The sequence below is a fragment of the Sus scrofa genome, chromosome 1, assembly GCF_000003025.6.
Source record: "Sus scrofa isolate TJ Tabasco breed Duroc chromosome 1, Sscrofa11.1, whole genome shotgun sequence".
NCBI lineage: Eukaryota > Metazoa > Chordata > Mammalia > Artiodactyla > Suidae > Sus > Sus scrofa.
This window is the reverse complement of record NC_010443.5, coordinates 186,416,422-186,434,668: the sequence shown is the minus strand read 5'-3', so window position 1 is coordinate 186,434,668 and position 18,247 is coordinate 186,416,422. Positions and strand designations below refer to the sequence as shown.

The 18,247-nt window shown below is 38.6% G+C and overlaps 2 protein-coding genes across 6 annotated transcripts in view; one reads left to right on the top strand and one right to left on the bottom strand.

Annotated features, from left to right (window-relative positions):
- AP5M1 (adaptor related protein complex 5 mu 1 subunit) overlaps positions 1–4,515 on the bottom strand; it is a 34,194-nt gene extending 29,679 nt beyond the window's left edge. For 3 of the 4 annotated variants that reach the window (XR_001306401.2, XR_001306402.2, XM_013993449.2), the window contains exon 1: positions 4,072–4,432. Coding sequence is in view for 2 of the 4 variants with exons in the window: in XM_013993449.2 (XP_013848903.1) it covers positions 4,072–4,145 (74 nt within the window). In the remaining 2 variants the exon portion in view is untranslated. Of the gene's footprint in view, positions 1–4,071 lie in introns of all 4 variants that reach the window. The other variant, XM_001927783.5, reaches the window with a different exon arrangement.
- The window catches only part of EXOC5 (exocyst complex component 5), a 54,073-nt gene continuing 40,288 nt past the window's right edge, over positions 4,463–18,247 (top strand). For both annotated transcript variants that reach the window (XR_002347074.1, XM_021102546.1), the window contains exons 1-3: positions 4,463–4,825; positions 16,396–16,490; positions 17,113–17,260. Coding sequence is in view for 1 of the 2 variants with exons in the window: in XM_021102546.1 (XP_020958205.1) it covers positions 4,799–4,825; positions 16,396–16,490; positions 17,113–17,260 (270 nt within the window). In the remaining variant the exon portion in view is untranslated. The remainder of the gene's footprint in view (positions 4,826–16,395; positions 16,491–17,112; positions 17,261–18,247) is intronic.

Sequence of the window (18,247 nt, the reverse complement as noted above, 5' to 3'; positions counted from 1 at the left end):
CTTGTACCCTGTGACCCCCCTTCATAAATTTATCCCATCTCTGCACAGGACTGGTTTTTTTTTTTTCTTTCTGATTCCATCTTAGTAGAGTAGAATTGAAAAAAGAGGTTCAATTTAATCTTCCACATTTTGGATTCACTAGTATCCTGAGTACACTTGGTACCCTGAGCCTTCTTGCCAACCCCTATAAAAATATGTAAGAGTATTTTAGTAATAGTGGTTTAGCTCTATGGCCCTGGAATACTATTTCCTCATCTCCTCCTTTTTTTAAATCACAGCGAATGTCTTTCTCCCCACTCAATCCTGCCTCCAGGAGTACCCACTACCATGAGTTCAGTTCAGTGTGAATGCTTCCAGAGGTTTCTCAACACTTTAGTAAAGCACAAACAAGCAATTTATACTTCAGTTAGAAAGGGAGGGAGGGAGGAAAGAAGAAGGAAAGTGGGAGGGGAAAGGAAAGGAAAGACAAGAAAATCTTTGTATACTATATACATATCAGTGGGAGTACAGATAGATTGTGATACTATGAGGTAACAAAAAGAATAAAATATGAATAATCTTTAATGGTTTGCATGCTCTAGGCTGAACAGTAAGTTACTAATTTATCCTTTCTTGGGAGCAAACAGAAGATGCTTTTGCTCTTTTAAAAAAATGTTAGATCACAGTTTCTTAATTAAAAAAAAAAGCACTTTCCTATTCCTTATCGCTCCATGCCAATGTCCACAACAAAGTTATCTATTAGTTATTACCTTCTGTGCAAATCACCTAACTTGCCTAAGTTTATCTTCTTATTTGTAAATAAAAGAGTGGCTAAGGAACATATGAAGAGTTCTCATCAAGGATCAAAGACACACCTAGCAAAATGTTTTTGTACTAATTCATTAGTACTACTAAAAATCAGTGATATTTACTAATAATTTAAAAAGAAAAAAAGAATGTATTCAGAGTTATCCATGTACCAGTGAACCTCACTCATTTATACTTTCATGCATTTTCTTGATTGAGGAAAGGAAAGAATTAGCTAGCCTTTCAGTTATTGTCTAGCAGGTAAATGCCACTTCTTTCTCTCAGTCGTTGGATAAGAATAGTTAAGAACTCTGGACTGAACTCTATCTAGTCCAGGGTATTATCCCCTAGCGGATAATTAATATCTCTCTTCTTAAGTGTAAGAATTTCATGATTGAAAATATAAAGATAAATTAATCTGGGACCTTAGACAATGCCTCAATATGTACTAAATAAATACTCTGTTGGATGACTCAATCTGTCATTTCAGATTTATTTTAGATCTTTTCTAAAATAGGACTTGAACTTTAAATGGCCCTTTAGCCATGGGGAACAATATCAACCTACCCTTGACTTAAGTTGGTGCTGTTACTATCTATTCAGACAGCAGAAACTGAACCAAGTTTTGTCCTCAACTGTTTGAGGTTATTGACTGCAGCACTGTTTTGACAGCTGAGAAAAAGTAGTTTCATACAGGAAAGATCATTTGTATCCTTAAACCTTAAGTGATGGCCATTATCCTTTGGCATATATGTGGATAATATGCCAGTTTATGTTTAACTCTAACACTAGCCCCAAGAAGTCAGAAAACAGAAAAAAATGAAATGTAACGAATTCATTCAATAATACAGAATAAATAAGTGATGGATGAATTATTTGAACCCAATCTGTTGCCTCCATAGAGATGTTGAAAAGCTCACGCCAACATACCTGAATTTTTCTTTTGAAATATTCTGAGCACGGTGGGAAAAATTCTGAAAATAAGCATGACCTCTTAAAGAAACTCTCCTGTAAAGTACACAAACCTTACCTTTACAAGATATTAAAATAAGCTACAAAACCATAGATAAAGTACAGTATGGTATTGGCATTAGAACAAAGGAACAGATCTGAGGTAGACCACAGTTTATATGGGAGACATAATAAACTGTCAACAGGCCCACAAATCAATGAAGAAAATATATACTGTTTGGAATATGACATTAGGAAGAAGTGGCCCACAGTATAAAGAAAAACGAAATGGGATTCCTACATAACACCACATCCAAAGATAGACTCTAGATGGACTGAAGGCCTAAATATAATAGATAAAATGATGAAGTCAAGAGAAAATAATGTAGGAAGATATCTTTGGGACATAAGGATAGGGAAAGACTTTAAAAAATCCCCCAAAAGGCTTAACTACTTTGCAACAAAACCAAAGGTAACAAAAAGTTAACTACCAATGATAATAAGTTAAAATGTCTGCAATAACTGAAAATGACATAAGATTAATATCAAGATTATGCAATGAACTTCTACAAAATAATAGGAAAAACCGAGCACACTTGAAGGAGAAACAAAGGATGTGTACAGGCAACTCGCAGAAGAGGAAACCCAAAGGGCTAACATCATTGCTACAAAGAGAAAAGCAAATGAAAGTGAGATATACTTTACACCAATAATGTCAACAAGGGGAATAAGTGTTAGGAAAGAAAAGAGATACTGCTGGTGAGAGTACAGACTGGAGAAACTATTCTGAGGAGGTAATAATTTGGTAATATTTAGTAAAAATCAGTATAGATATGTCCCATGGAACTGTTTTGAGGTTACTGACTGCAGCACTGTTTTGATAGCTGAGTTGGAGGCAATCTGGAAGATCATCACTAGGGGAAGGACACAGGTAAAACGTGGCAGATGTAAACCATGGAGTACTACAGAGGAAGCAGAAGCAATGGCCTAGAGATCTGCACTATTCAATATAGCAGCCACTAGCCATACATGGCTACTTAAAATTAAACAAAATTTAAAACTTAGTTCCTTAGTTACAATAACCACATTTCAAAAAGCTCAACAACTACATCTGGCGAGTGACTACAATATTAGGCAGCATAGATTTAGAACATTTCCTATTTCCATCACTGAAGATAATTCTATTGGATAGCACTGCCTTAGATGAGTAATCTAGATGTTTCTTAAAATTAGTGCCAAGAAATCTGACAAATGAAAGAAAAGGGAATGAGGTCTAGAGCACACATAATTAGATAATTTGTAAAATATATACACAAACAAAAGTATAACACCAATCATAAGAGGTACCTGTGAGAGGGAGGGAAACAGCAAAAATAAAGATATCAAAGGGAATACATAAGTAAAGCAGGAGAACCTTGGATAGATGGACCAATGACACTGAGGATTATTAAAGATTATTATTAACTTGCTAAGGTACAACAACAACAAATAGATGCCAAGTATCCCAGAGAAAATGGTAAACTCCAAGTCTTGATGCCTTTAGTAACAATTGTTTAAGTTGCAAAGAAGGAATTTTTCACATACATGTTGTCTACCACTTTTCAATCATCTTTATCAGCCTCAATCTCAATTCAGAGCTAGCTACTTCACTACAAAACTTTTTTGAGGGAAGAATGAATGTTTTCAAGAAAGAACTGTCCATAACAGAGAATAAAAGGTGAAAAAGATTTCTCAGTTGCCACCCACATTTTACAAGGGGTTATTGTATATTTCTCTTCAGAGCTACTTTGATAAAATGTGGCAAATTCTAAAAGTGGAACCAGATTATCATTTAAGAAAAAGTGAATTCAATTTAATTTTTCGTGATTTTTCAATTTTCTCCATCAACTAGGGACTTTCAAGTAAATTACTTGAGAATTTCTAGGAATGAAACATAGTAAGATGAAAATAATAGTCTGATACTCCTCAGCAAGGATTTTCCAAAATGGGTTAAAATGTCCTTGAATAATTTTTATTAATGAAAGTAAAAAATCTAAAACATGTTTACTGGTCAGTAAGTTTCCTTTCGTCATCTCCGTGTCAATCTTATGCAAATGGAGTCAAGATACAGTAATACTAATATTAGAAAATACATAATACTTAAAATGTGCTAGGCATCAACTCACTTCTCACAAACACTACGAGATAGTAGTATTACAATTTCCATTTAACAGAGGAAACAGGGGCTAAATAACTTGCCCTGGTGTGGGACCAGGGGTACATAGTATCACAAAACTATGCTACACCATCCATCCATTCGATCCAACAAGCCTGAGGATTCAGATTTGCATTTACCTGGAGAATTTGATGGTGCCACATGGTGAAGTTCCTGGTTCGTGGCTTATAAGCCACACTGCCCGCTGGGCCATGATAAACCACTAAGGCATCAGTTCATCTCTAAGGTGGCCACGGAGGAAGAGCGCAGACCGGCTTTCTCAGGCGTACTCTTACCAAAAGCCCTGAGGTTCACGCATTCACAAAAAGGTCGGGCTCATCAGGGAAACTAGTTCCTTCAGGTGAAGTGACTAAAACCTCTGAGTCCCTCCTGGCCAACACACGCCCCCAAAATTCTGCAATTCCGCAGTGAAAATCTTCAGAAACTTATTTATCCCTAGCAACCCAAGTACTTTCTTCCTCTTTAGTCCACTTCCGGGACGGTGGCCCGTAAGGTTCAAGGTTCCTCACTCGCCCGCGCGACGAGCCTCCGCGGCTTGCCCGCTGCTCACCTCCTCCGGGCCCCTCCCGACAGCCCCCCGGGCTCGCGCAGCTCCACTTCCGGCGTACGAGGCGGAGACAATGGGAGCGGCGCGGGCGGCGCCAGGAGGCCGCTGACAGGAGTCTACGGCTTCGTTTCATGGCCGCAGTACGGCCCCGCCTGGGCTCTGAGCAGAGCAGGGCAGTCCGCGGCGGCCGGGAGCCGGAGCTGGCGACCCGAGCAGGAACCTGTGCCCGGCGCCGCTGAGGCGCAGCATGTGAAGAGGAGACGGCATCCACTGCGAGACGAGCCTCTCAGCCGGCCGGCATGGCCACGACGGCCGAGCTCTTCGAGGTGGGTCCCCGCGGCTCCTCAGGGAGTCGCAGGCCCGGGGTGCAGGCATTGAGGTGGGTGGGCAGAGGATCAGGCGGTCGCCGCTGCCCGGGAGCAGCCCTCGGAAGGAAGGTGTGAATGCGAAGTGGTGGGGTGGCGGCTCTGGTGGCAGCGCGGGCGGAGCGTGGAATGGGGGAGGGGTGGCCTGGGGGTCGGGGTGGGGAGGTGGGCAGGGGAGCGAGCCCGAAGTCCCAACCCAGGAGGGTTGGTTTTGTCCACCCTGCTGGACGGCGGCCTCGCGGGTTTGGGCGAAGGATGATGAGCTCGGCAGTCGGATGGGAAGGGCTGACTCAGGGCACGGGAAGAGGAGCGTGACCCAAGTCGGGCGAGTCCGATTTTGTCCCGTAGGATCCCCGCGTAATAGTCTAGCTCCCGCCACCCACCCTTCAGATTGGGACCATTGGGTGTTTCTCGTGGTGGAGTAATGACTCCGTTAGCCGGTATTAGAAGTGGCACTCACAGGCCTGCCAGTTTACCCTTCCTTTGAAAGGCTGTGGTATTTTTTAGGGCAATAAAGACCTCCTAAATCCTTCCGACCGAAGGAAGGCAACACTAAGATTAACATTTGGGTTCAGGTCTTGAGGAATTGAAATGCACTATTAACGCCCCCCTAATGTGTTTCCTGGACCGTTTTCAGTCTCTAAAATTTAAAATTCAATTTAGAGAAATCCAATATTAGAAGCTGTGCTGTTTGAGAAAATAGAATAGAAAAATTGTAATGGGACCACCAAACAATGAAACGTATAGGGTATCTCCTCTTGTGAAAGAAATGAAAACGGATATGGAGGAACAGGAAGGAAGGACCCTTTTTGTGTGTGCTTGTGCTTCGTATTGAATAACAAAAGTGTAAGTAATAATTGAGGAGGCTGCAGCCGACAATAGAGAATATCTCCAGAAGTGAAAATTGGATCCTTTTTTTTTCCGCGTTCAAATTCAGCAGGTTTTGTTTTGTCGTTTTGTTTTTCTTTTTTGGCTTAAAATTTGAATGCCACAGTTTCTGTAACAACTGGCAATTTTTCATTGGTTAGTGTTAACTATATTTTGGGTGTCTGTCAGCTTTTGGATCCATAACGCATTTGTTGAGGTATAATATATGCTGTTGTTATAATAAATTATAATAAGATAATATTTTGTGGGCGAAGGAGTATAATTATAAGAAAGAATTTGGAAATATTGTCTTTCTCTGATTTAAGTGTAAGGAAGTATACACTTTAATTCACTATTATTCCAGAATTGTGCTTATTGATTGACATAGGAGCATGGAGAAATTCTTTTTACTAAAAGCTTTTACTCTGTGTTCTTGAGCAAGATATTAAGTAGTTCTGTAGTTCCTCGTTTTATTTTTCACATTTTTGTAAAGGTAGAAAAGGGTTTATGAAGTTGAAATCTTTAATTTGATGAATACATGACTAGCCAGCCATTGAAAGAAAACTGTTGTCTTGTCCTGCAGTAAATAAGTCATTAACCTTTGAGCTTATGAATACTGCTTGACATTACCAGTTGTGTTTTGGACCACATTATGTCTTAAAAAAAAAAAATGTTTGACATGGGTCCATGTAACTTCCTTGAAAATATATTTGTTTTCTGCTCCCTACGCCTATGGAGGAAGGAGACAAGGTAGAGAAATATATATACTATATTTTGCTTTCTAGGCTCTTGCCATTTAGTATAAAGTAGTTAAACTAAATTAGTGTTTAAGGTAACTCAGTGACTCCAGTTAGGAGATAGCAGGTAATGTTTACTTACCAGAGATAATAGAGGCCCTGTGTCCAGAAGATTCATAGAGTGACCGTATGAATCTTAATGCATGTGACTTTCTCTTTCTTGATCAGATGTAGCTTGTTGCTTCATTGAAATTTACAGCATATTATGTTAGTAACAATTATATGCTAATAGTTATGATTAAGAAGCGTATTTATCTTTTCAGCCCTATCGTTGACTCTACTTCTAATAATTTTCATCCATAAGTGAAAAGTTGGTCTCTTTGCTTAAGAGGGAGAAGGAAAAAAAAAAAAACAAAAAACAAACTTAAGTCAAAGCAGTCATTTCCTGTTGCTGTTGTCTAAGGACCAAGGTTGTAGGACAAGTCAGGGGGTGTGCCTTTTGCTCTTTCTTCCCTTTCTTAGTCACAGCTGGGAAACTATGGAAAACAGAATTCAGGATGTATTTAGTTTTATCTACTTAGTTTTATGCATCCTGATTTTAATGCAGCAGTAAATCGAATTGTGCTTTCCTTTCTCCACATTGAAACCCCAAAAACCTCTTTTCTCAGCACTCTACCACTACTCTTAGTATTACTTCACTTCTGTGAAGGAGATGTGTGGGGATTTTATCCCCCATAATTCAGTTCATTTGTCCAACAGATGCTGACTGGGTGTCCTGGAATTCACTTTAATTCTGCTACTATCTGCTGGAATTAGCATCAGATCCCACAAGTTAAGGACTCATTCCCACAAGAATGCCCCCACTTCAGTTACCAGTTGCAGTCCAGGTTGTTACCTGTGCTTCTGACTGACCAGCTATAAATTGGAGGTTCTCATGACCACCACCCCCCTCCTGCCTTGGGGTTCAGTAATTTGCTAGAACAGCTCACAGAACTTGGGGAAACAGTTTACTAACCAGATTATTGATTTAATATCAAAAATACAAGTCAGAAACAACCAGATGGGAGAGACGCTTAAGGCAGGTTATGGGAAAGGAGTGCAGCAATTCCGTATACTCCTTGGGTATGCCACCCATTCAGCACCTTGGTGTGTTCAGCAACCTGGAAGTTCTCTGAACCTCACATTTTAGGGATTTTTATGGAGGTCTCATCACATAGGGATAATCAATTATTAACTCAATCTCTAGCCCTTCTCCTTTTCCGGTCATAGTACAGGGGATGGAGCTGAAAGTTCCAAGCTTCTAATCATGCTTGATCTTTCTGGTGACCAGCCCCCATCCAGAAGTCCACTGAGTTACTTCAGTAGAACAAAAGATGCTCCTATCACCCAGGAGATTCCAAGGGATTTAGGAGTTCTGTGTAAGCCACTCCCATCAACCTCACCACTCAGGAAATTACAAGAGTTTTAGAAGGTCTGTGTCTGGAGCCAGGGGTGAAGATCAAACACTGAAACAAAAGATGCTCCTAGCATGCTTGTTGCTGAGTCCCTTAGTTATCTTGTATGTACTTTATCTTTCCACCTTTCCATGGATAGAATAAATACCATTTTGCTAGCTTGAAACAGAGTAAAACATTTGTAGTGCTTTTCAAAAGAATCAATGTTCAATAAATGTAATTCCTTCAAGTTTACCATGCCATACAGAGAGTCTCATGAGAATCAAATCAAATGTGGCTAAAAAGGAGAAGCCAAATGTAGTGAAATTCATTTATTTCCAGTGCCAGAATTGCATAAAGCACATATTTGATTTGTTAGGATCTCGTATTTATAGCACCATAGAATGCCTGTGTTTTTTTGTTTGTTTTGTATTTTTTTAGGAATGCACCCACAGCATATGGAGGTTCTCAGGCTAGGGATCAAATCGGAGCTATCGCTGCCAACCTACGCCACAGCAATGGCAATGCCGGATCCTTAACCCACTGAGTAAGGCCAGGGGTCGAACCTGCAACCTCATGGTTCCTAGAAGGATTCATTTCTGCTGCACCATGATGGGAACTCCAGAATGCCTGTTCTTTATTTCTGGAGTGGAAGTTAATAGTCTTGACTGTTTGGTTTTGGATGCATGGGGCAAGTTTTTTTTTTTTTTTTTTTTTTTTGGCTGCACTTGTGGCCTATGGAAGTTCCTGGGCCAGGGATTGAATCCACACCACATAGCAACCTGAGCTGCTGCAGTGACAATGCTGGATCCTTAACCTGCTGAGCCACAAGAGAACTTCAGGCAAGTCTTGATTTTCAGGATCCTCTGTGGGAGATTTGGCCATGGCCCTAATAATAAGTATTTGATTTATTGTGGCATGTGCAACATTATTCTGTTGACCACAGCTGGAAATCAAGAGAAATGTATGACAAATCCTGCCCTTGCCAGTGTGGAAAAGAGTGAAACTTACAAAAGTTACCAAAACATAATAAATGAAAATGGCAGTGCTATATTGTTCTGTGTTGGGATTTGAATTTTTAAGCCTCATGGGGTTAAGAGTAAAGAAATCAGTGGAAATCATGCAGGGAAAGAAACCTTAAAGGAGGAAATGGTCTTTGAATAATTATATAAATGTGATTGAATTATTGGAGAAGGAGTATCCTTGTGGGGTGAATTACCTGGTGACAGGAGTAACATGGATTTGAAGAGAAGACTAGTATAGGCTGGTGGAAGTGTACCTGTTCATTTTTAGGTGCAAAGAAATTTGTTTAAGTAGTGTAATATAAGAACTTAAAAGACTTAATACTAAGAGCGTGAACTTCATAGTTTTAGGAATTAGGAATTGCATAGGGAAGTTTCTGACTAAAAGGGAACAGCGTTTTAATGATTAGTTTGGCAGTGGTATGCATAATGAACTTAACAAAAGCACCATATGTATTATAGGTTTTAGGACCTATTAGTTGGTGTAACAGAACATAGAAATACTTTTCTTTGAAATCCTCTGAGCCTTTTTTCTTTTTTTTTTAATCCAGGCTAGGGGAAAATATAGTTTCTTCAAGTTTATGGGTGGCTGTAACATTTTATTGGATCTATTTTTTGGAAAGGTACTATAAGAAAATGTAAAAGTTTGGTTGGATTTTCTCAAGGAAAAAATGTTAAATTAGGGATTTATGTTCCTGCCCAAGAGCTTGAGATCTTAAGTTTTAATAGAAAATGACCACAGATTCCATGTTTTATTACAATAGGTAGCGTTTGTAAAGAATATGAAATTGGTTTAACAGATCAGCCCAGTAATGGAATTATGTAAAGTTGAACTTAATGTAATATCCTAGCCTGGAATGCATGCTTAGTTTTTTGGTTTTGTTTTTCTCATTTTTGCTCTTAATTACTATAGAAAAATAGAGGTTAGGATGTCCCTTTGTCAGGTTTGTGAAATTCTAGAAGAATTTTGGGGTAATTGTTTATAGGTGTCTTTGAGAATTCTATTAGGAAGACTTGGTCATTTGGAAATCTTGTAATTTGTTAATCTTTTTCTGATTGTAACTGTCTTTGCAGCAGTGTTAAGTATTAGAAAAATAAGTTATTAGGACTTATTTGGTTTAATCAGCAGAAAAGGTTTTTTGTTTTTTGCTTTTTTGAAACTTCTTTTCCATAGGAGTCGGGAGCTGATTTATCTTAAACTCATGTGATAATTTGTTTGCTTCTGAGGACACTATTTTTGTTTCCAGGACACTATTTTTTCCTAATTTTTCCTTCTCATTTACTGGTCTCTCCTACTTTGTCCCTTTTGTTAGATCTTGTTCCTCCTCATCTCCAAATGTTGGCATGCCCTTCACCTTAGATAATCTCATTCAGTTTTGAGGTTTTAAACAACTATAAAATTATATCTAGTGCCAGTTTCTTCCTTGTAATACAAACTTATTTTTCTATGTGCTCTACATTTTCACTTTCATGTCTAATAGCCTTCTTGAACACAATATATGCAGAAGAGAGTTTTTGTGTCCCCATTCCCTTTTCCATCTCCTTCCCCAGTGTCAGTAAATGGTACCACTCACCATTCACACACTTTTCAGGATGCAAAATCTATGAGTAATCATGATTTCCTTTTAAAATTTCTCCCTACATCCAGTTTATCAGCACTTTGTACGAGTTTATCCTCTAACATTTCATGAACCTGACTATATCATAGTATCTCCTCCACTGCCACTTTCATCTGAGTCAATAGCATCTCTTGACTAGACTACTACAGTTGCAATTTTTCTCAGAGTAGTAGACTTTGAGACAGACTTTAGTGTGCAGAATATTTATTAGGAAGAACCCTTGGGCTGAATATATGTGAAAGGGCAGGATAAAGAAGCAGGTTTGGGCCTAAGCAGTGCAGTGCAGGCCCAGTGCAGTGGTGATGGCCCCTATGGGAAGTTCTGGAACTAAAATGACCTGTCAAAGTTGTCCTGCTTTTTACCAAAGTGTTCAGGCCTTTATATGCCCATCTTAGTCAGTGGGTATAGACTACACTGGGAAAAGTATGATATTGAGTGAAGTGGCTCTCTGTAGTTAAGGGAATCCCTGAAAATACTGCCAGGTGAAGGCTCTGTGCTGACAGCACCTCTGGCAGCTACTGCAAGTTTCCTTCTTGAAGGGAGATCTGGATGACACATCACTGTGTCCACCACAGCTCACCCCTGTGCCACTAGACCCTGTGTCTTCATACATATTTGGGGAGTAGCTCCTCCAGCACTCCATTTGGGGTTCTTTTCCTGGAGTAAAATTAGAAGGTGGTTAGTGGGATGGATGAACTACAGCCCCTTGCAACCTGTACATGGTCTCAGGTTGCAACTGATACTTACTGTTTCCTTTCTATGCTCTCCATTCTAACTCGCTCTTGGGGCTCTAACCAGTTACCATACCTTACTCTTCTTAGGCCAGAATTGCTACACCTATCTGTGCACTTTCAGACTTGGTCAAGGGAATATCACAAGCTCCAACAAGGAGATCTGTGTGTCAGACATATTATTCTCTTCACCCACTGTGTAGTAGCTGCCCTGCCTTCTAATGATAATGTTAAGTTACCCTGCCAGATTGTCACTCCTCTTCTTGCTTTTTATTCCCTTGCTTTTTATAGCCAAATGCCCAAGCAGCACTTATAGTTTACTAGGACTTTTGTTATGTTCTGAGACAAAATATTCCCGTTTTGGAGATCAAGACCTTTAACCTTGTAGACCTTTGAATTATAGGAATAGCAAGAACAAATTGGGAGTCGTGATAAGTAGGGCCACTTCTGCTTTTACTCCATGTTCCCAGGCTCATGTGTTTTTCCTTTTGGGAACCCAGCATCATATAAAGGTTTTTAATTCAGAATGTATACTGCATCTTTGTGGTTAGTGCTCTGTCTTTATAGAGTATTGTCTCTGAACTGGTACTTCAGCTATACCTTCAGTAGGCTCTTCCAGTGCTCTGTCAGACTGGCAGGTTCTGGATGGTATGGTTTGTGATATGGTCCATGATTACCACCTTTGCTGTAAAATGGGTTCTCTTGGTCTGATGTGTGATACATGGAATCCTGTGCCAAAGGAACAAACACTTCCTCTGAGGAGAGGCAAATTCAGTTTGGAATGTTTCTGTTCCTGTTAGAATGAATTACTCTTCTAGCATAGAAAGGGCCCATGTAGTCAACTTGCTACTACATGGCTGATTAGTCAGCTTGAAGGATGGGACTGTTTTGGGGGCTCAGAGCTGATCTCTGTCACTCAAGCTAGGTATTTGGCTTTGAAGTCGTAGATCAGCCTTGGTAATCAGGACCTCATGCTGTTGGGGACATGGTATCTTTGTACTGTGTTCTCTTTGCTCTTGAGTCCAGTATGTTAATGCAGAAGCAGGCTGATGTCAGCTGGCAGAGTTATCTTATCTACTTAGTTGTTTATTTCTTCTTCAGTGGTATATGTCTTCTTGTGGATGTTAACATGTACTAAGATCTTCATACTTCATGCTAACTCTTATGTATCCATTCACATGCCTTTACCCCAGCCTTCCCTCTTCTCTTTCTTCCAGTCTTTCTCCTCTAATAGCCAGGCCCTTTGCCGCTGTCTGTGAGTCCATATTTATTCTAATAACCTCAGGTCAGTTTTCTTTCCACCTAAGAGGATGACCAGGTGTATTTCTGAAAGCTTTGCCTTTTGGAAGGATTTTTTTTTCCTTGCTGCTGAGTTTCAAGGCCACTGCAAAGTGAGGTTATAATTGCAGCTGCTGTCCTCATTCAGTTCACACCCATATAGCCAAATGCCCAAGCAGCACTTATAGTTTACTGGGTGCTTAGCTAACTCTTCATGAACCAAGCTCATGTTTTTCCCTTCTCTGTCAGCTGGTTGTGAGAGAGTCCCCATAGGGCCATACATGTGAATTGAGGGAAGGATGCTAGTGCAAAAGTAATGGAAGACGGAAGTATGGGCTACCTACTTATGCAGTTTGCGTTCTGGCCCTGTACAGGTTTGATCCTTATGATGAATACTTTCTGGGTCCACTTGACATAATGACTTGGGGAGTCTTTTAGAACCCACCTGATGTTATATAGTTCTGGATGCTGGTCATTTTGTGTGCTCTGGTAGGTGTACTGTCTCTGACAGGGTCCAGTAGCACACCAGGAGTCATCTCTTAAAAGATGTATACTTCTTTGCTACAGATGGCATGATATTGCTTCACAGTCCAGGGATCTGTGTTGTGATTATCTCACCAGGGCTTCCATATGACACTGATTCTTGTCATTTATTACTTTAATCCTTAAGTGTGACACTGGTTTCTTTAATGTTATAGGGTTTCCTGGGCTGTATTGCCTTTACTTCCATAGAGTTCTTTCCTGCTTTTGTGTCAACTGATGTATGTGCCAGAGTGGGTATGGAATATATTGCCTCCATAACCTGAAAAGGCCTGCCAGGCATGTGTCCTTCCTTCTGGTGGGAGGTGTAAGGTACTATAGTTTGTCTTTTACTTTGAATGAGATGTCCCAGCCTCCCTTCACTACCTTAAAATTTTTACTGATTCACTGTGCCCTTGAATCTTTGTAGAGTATATGTCTCAGTCTCTGGAGCATATGTCTTACCAAACCTGTTCAATGTGCTAGCCATTTTTGCACATTTGGCCCAGTTAGCATGATGTCAATTTGTATGATGGATCAGTAAGAAATTCTGCAGAAAGTCCACATGGTACAGATCATGTTATAAAAGAGGGCAGGAGAGTTCACACAGCCTTGAAGAAAAACTAAATGTATATACCATTGTCAGTTCTGTGTGACCATGAACCATCTCATCCTCTTTGCTGACAGGGATAGAAAAGAATGTATCTGCCAAATCATTGGCCATGTAGCATGAACTTGGAAGATACTACATGTGGTATGTGACACTTGTAACTGGGGCTACTTTTTGGTTGATTATTGAGGTAGTCTGTATATGTGATCCTTGTAATCTAGTCCCTGCTTACTTTTCAGTTCCTTAATGGGTTAAACTCTGTCTTCTTTTTTTCTAATGGTCTGGAAAACTATTCTGTTTTTGTCTGGCTGACTTTTCTTGTCTCAGCTAAAGTGTATATCCTCAGAAAGTTAGACTGTTGCAGTATTCATTTTTTTTGCCAATCTTCTTCCATTCTTTATAATCTTCCCATTGTCTCTTGTTGCTGTAATGTATTTTTAGAGAATTCAGAACTTTTCTTTCTCTAAGATTTATCATAATTATAATTAGTTGTTGCTGTAATTACTTGTTCAGTGTTTGCATCCTTACCTTGAACATCATTTCAATGAGGCCTTGTAGGGACCTGTGTATTGAATTCATAAATGTATTCTTAGTCCCTACTGCAGTGCCTAGCAGGGACTAAGTTGCTGAACTAAGGAACATCCCATTTCTATCTCTCAACTACCTATTGAGTTAACAACTCACTTAGCAATGTTAAAACTGAAATTTGTTTAAATTTACTTAACACATACTATTGTGTTCTTTATATATTTTTCCCTTTTCAGGCTATGAGTTTCTCAAGGATACAGCTTTTATTTCATATATCTTTTTTTTTTTTTAATTCCAAAGCTTAATAGATTGCTTGGCACTGGAAATTTTATTATTCAATGAATGTTTATCAGTGAATTTTTTTTTGTCACATCTGTGGCATGCAGAAGTTCCTGGGCCAGGGATCAAACCCTGGCCATAGCAGTGACAATGCCAGATCCCTAATCTGCTGAGCTACTAGGGAATTCCAATGAAAAAAAAATTTTTTTTAATTAAAGTATAGTTGATTTACAGTATTGTGCTAATTTATGCCATACAGCATAGTGACCCAGTCATATGTGTGTGTGTGTATGTGTGTATCCTTTTTTTCATGTCATCCCCTATCATGTTCTATCCTAAGCAATTGGACATAGTTCTCTGTGCTATACGGCAGGAACTCATTGCCCATCGATTCTAAATGTAATAGTTTGCATCTGCTAACCCCAAACTGAAAATATGTTTTTAAAGTGTGATTAACAAATGGAAAATTTTACACATAAAAATTCAAACTGGAATTACCAGCAGACGATACCAGTTTAAGTTACATGCTAAGTGGGAGGCAATATATGCTATCTATTTGCATGAAAGAGGGTAATATGAAATATAGGTAAATCAGTGTGTGTTAGTCTAAAAAATGCATTGTCAGCTGATAGTGAACATATAAATGTTTATTTCCTGATTGGGCCTTTTACTCTTTTTTTGGAAAATTTTTCCTTTTCTTTTTTTAAAGCTGCACTTCCAGTGAATGAAGGGCAATTCCGGGGCCACAGCCACAGCAACGCCAGATCCAAGCTGCATCTGGTTACTTACACCACAGCTTGCAGCAATGCCGGATCCTTAACCCACTGAGTGAAGCCAAGGATCAGCATCCTCATGGGTACTATGTCAGGTTCTTAACCCACTGAGCCGCAGTGAGAACGCCCTGAAATACACTTTTTTTTTAATAAGTTTTTTTTGCTGCGAAAATTTTATCCTGCTTTATAAAAATCGGATATTTTCTGTGAGCAGTTTTTCTCATTTCATTAAAAAAATTTACAATATGATTTTAATAGGAACATATTGCTTTTTATCCTGTAAGTTTACTGTAATTTTTCAGTAATGTTTTGTTGAATATTTATGTGAGTAATTTTTCAGTGTTCTACAAAATACAGAAATTTTGTGTGCTCATAACTGCTTTTCCTTTAGTTTTTTTTTTTTTTTTTTTGCTTGTTATGGCCACACCCACAGCACATGGAGGTTCCCAGGCTAGGGGTCAAATTGGAGCTATAGCTACCAGCCACAGCAACATCAGATTTGAGTCATGTCTGTGACCTACACGGTAGCTCACAGCAACACTATAACCCATTTATCAAGGCCAGGGATTGAACTCGCAACCTCATGGTTCCTGATCAGATTCCTTTCCGTTGCACCATGATGGGAACTCCTTCTTTAGAATTTTAGAAGTAGATTTATTTACTGGGTTAAAAGGAATGAGATTTGTAGTGTTTTTAAATATTACTAAAATTTTACCTAGGGTCCTCCAAAAATATTGTACCTGTTTCTAACAATGAGAGTATGAATTTTAGTGTACCCTTTCCTGTATTGCATATCATAATTAAGGGGGGGAGTGATAACCTGACTTTATTTGATTAATAGTAAGGATGTATATATTTCAGGTTTCTTGGCCATTTATAGTTCTATGAATTTGTTTCCTTTGCTCATTTTTCCATTGAGATGTTCCTGCTCATAGTATTGCTTTAATATTTTAATAGTTGAATTTTCATTAAGTACTTTGTTGAAGATTTTTTAATTGAAAAAACTGTACATTTTAATAATATAAATGTATTATTAATAATTTAATTTCAAGTTCTCACCTTTATTCATTTTTGTAAGTAGTATTAAGTTATTGCTTATGAAGCTTTTTAAATGAACTTTTATTTTGTAAACTAGGAGCCTTTTGTGGCAGATGAGTATATTGAACGTCTTGTATGGAGAACCCCAGGAGGAGGCTCCAGAGGGGGACCTGAAGCTTTTGATCCTAAAAGGTGAAGTAAAAAATTTTTTTTCATAGACCTAGTCTAGTACAAATTTATGTTTGGAATAGAGGTGACTTGGAATTCTTTTCAGCATTTATGTAAAGAGAGTTAACAGCTGGCTAATAAAAAGAAGAAGCGTTAGGGTTTGTGATTTATTATGTTCTTTTTATATTTCTTTTATTTTAGAGAAGGACTTTAAGTGATATGGGGGAAAGAATTTTATTGTGTTATAAGAATTTAATATTTTCTCCAAATGGTAATAAATTAGAAAAGGTTGGCTATGTCTCTAAAATAAAACATCTTGAATATTTTGTTTTAAATAGTTTTAAATTGGGGGAATAGAAGTTCACCATACCCTGGATGCACAGTATTATTTGTATATAGTACATATTACCTTTTTGACTATTTCTATAAAATTGGTTTCTATTCTGGGGGTTAAGGGAGATTCCCCATGAGGTTTCATTTATGTCAGAGATAATCCCTAGAAGAGATAATCCCTAATAAATTAACATGTTTATTCCTACCTCAAGGAATGCTCATTAGTACTTTATTTACAATTATAAATGAACTGGTCATTTGCTAGTAATCAATTATAGATGGATTGATACATATTCTAATTTTCCTTTGTTAGATTATTAGAAGAATTTGTAAATCATATTCAGGAACTCCAGATAATGGATGAAAGGATTCAAAGGAAAGTAGAGAAACTAGAGCAACAGTGTCAGAAAGAAGCTAAAGAATTTGCCAAGAAGGTACAAGAGCTCCAGAAAAGCAATCAGGTAAACATTTAGCTAAATATGAATAGTTTATACAGGCTATAACATCTTTATTTCCTTTCAGTTTTAGGTTTTTTAAAAAGTCCCATCAAATGATAGTAATTGTTAAGGTTTCTTTATACTGCTCCCATCTCATGGGGTAAAGTGTTAATGAGTTATTAGGCGCTCTTGGTACACTTGCTTGCTACTGAGTGTTGGTTTGGGAATCACAGTACTCCCTTAAGATGTGGTGGTATCCAGTACAGTGTGGTCCTTGCTTCCTCTCTAATAATGCAAACTTTTAAGAATGACACTTCACCAGACCTGTATTTTTAGGAGCTCATGATTAGTTTGGATAATTAGGTAGTCATTTGAATTCTTATTTAATCATAAAGCACCAGATCAACTACTGTCTGGGTCAGCTTTTTTCCTAGAGGAAACCTGGTCTGCAAGTTTCACAAGTTATGAGGTATGTTCCCTAATGAGAATTCGGTTATAACTGGGACAAGCATATGCAGAACTCTTCCTCAGTCCATTTTGGGGTAGAACTAGATTACTAGACTTACTGTGGGGTAAGTAGGCCATGCTTCTTAGCCATTTTTAGGCCCTAGACTTAATCTGGAACCTCTTAACCTCTTTCGCAGCCTGAACCTTAAGTGGAACTTGATTGTCCTTTATAACTGTAGTTAGAAGAGCATTTTTATCATCCTCCCAGAGGCTGTTTGTTCTTTAGTCTTAGGGATTAGCAAGCTGACTTCTCAGATTTCATGTATTCAGATTCTTTCGCTTAAGTATTTATGGTGGTTAGAAAATATTTAATAAAGGTAGAGAATTTACATAAGGTGGAGAATGTGTTTTTAGGTAGTTAAGGTGATGGATTCCAAATACTTCCAATGCAGATTCCCCTTGGTAATAATAATAGTATTGCTATTTAATCTTAGAAGCTCTAGATCCATTCTACTCTGCCACTTATTAGCTTTGTCATCTCAAGCAAGTTAACCTCTGTGCCTC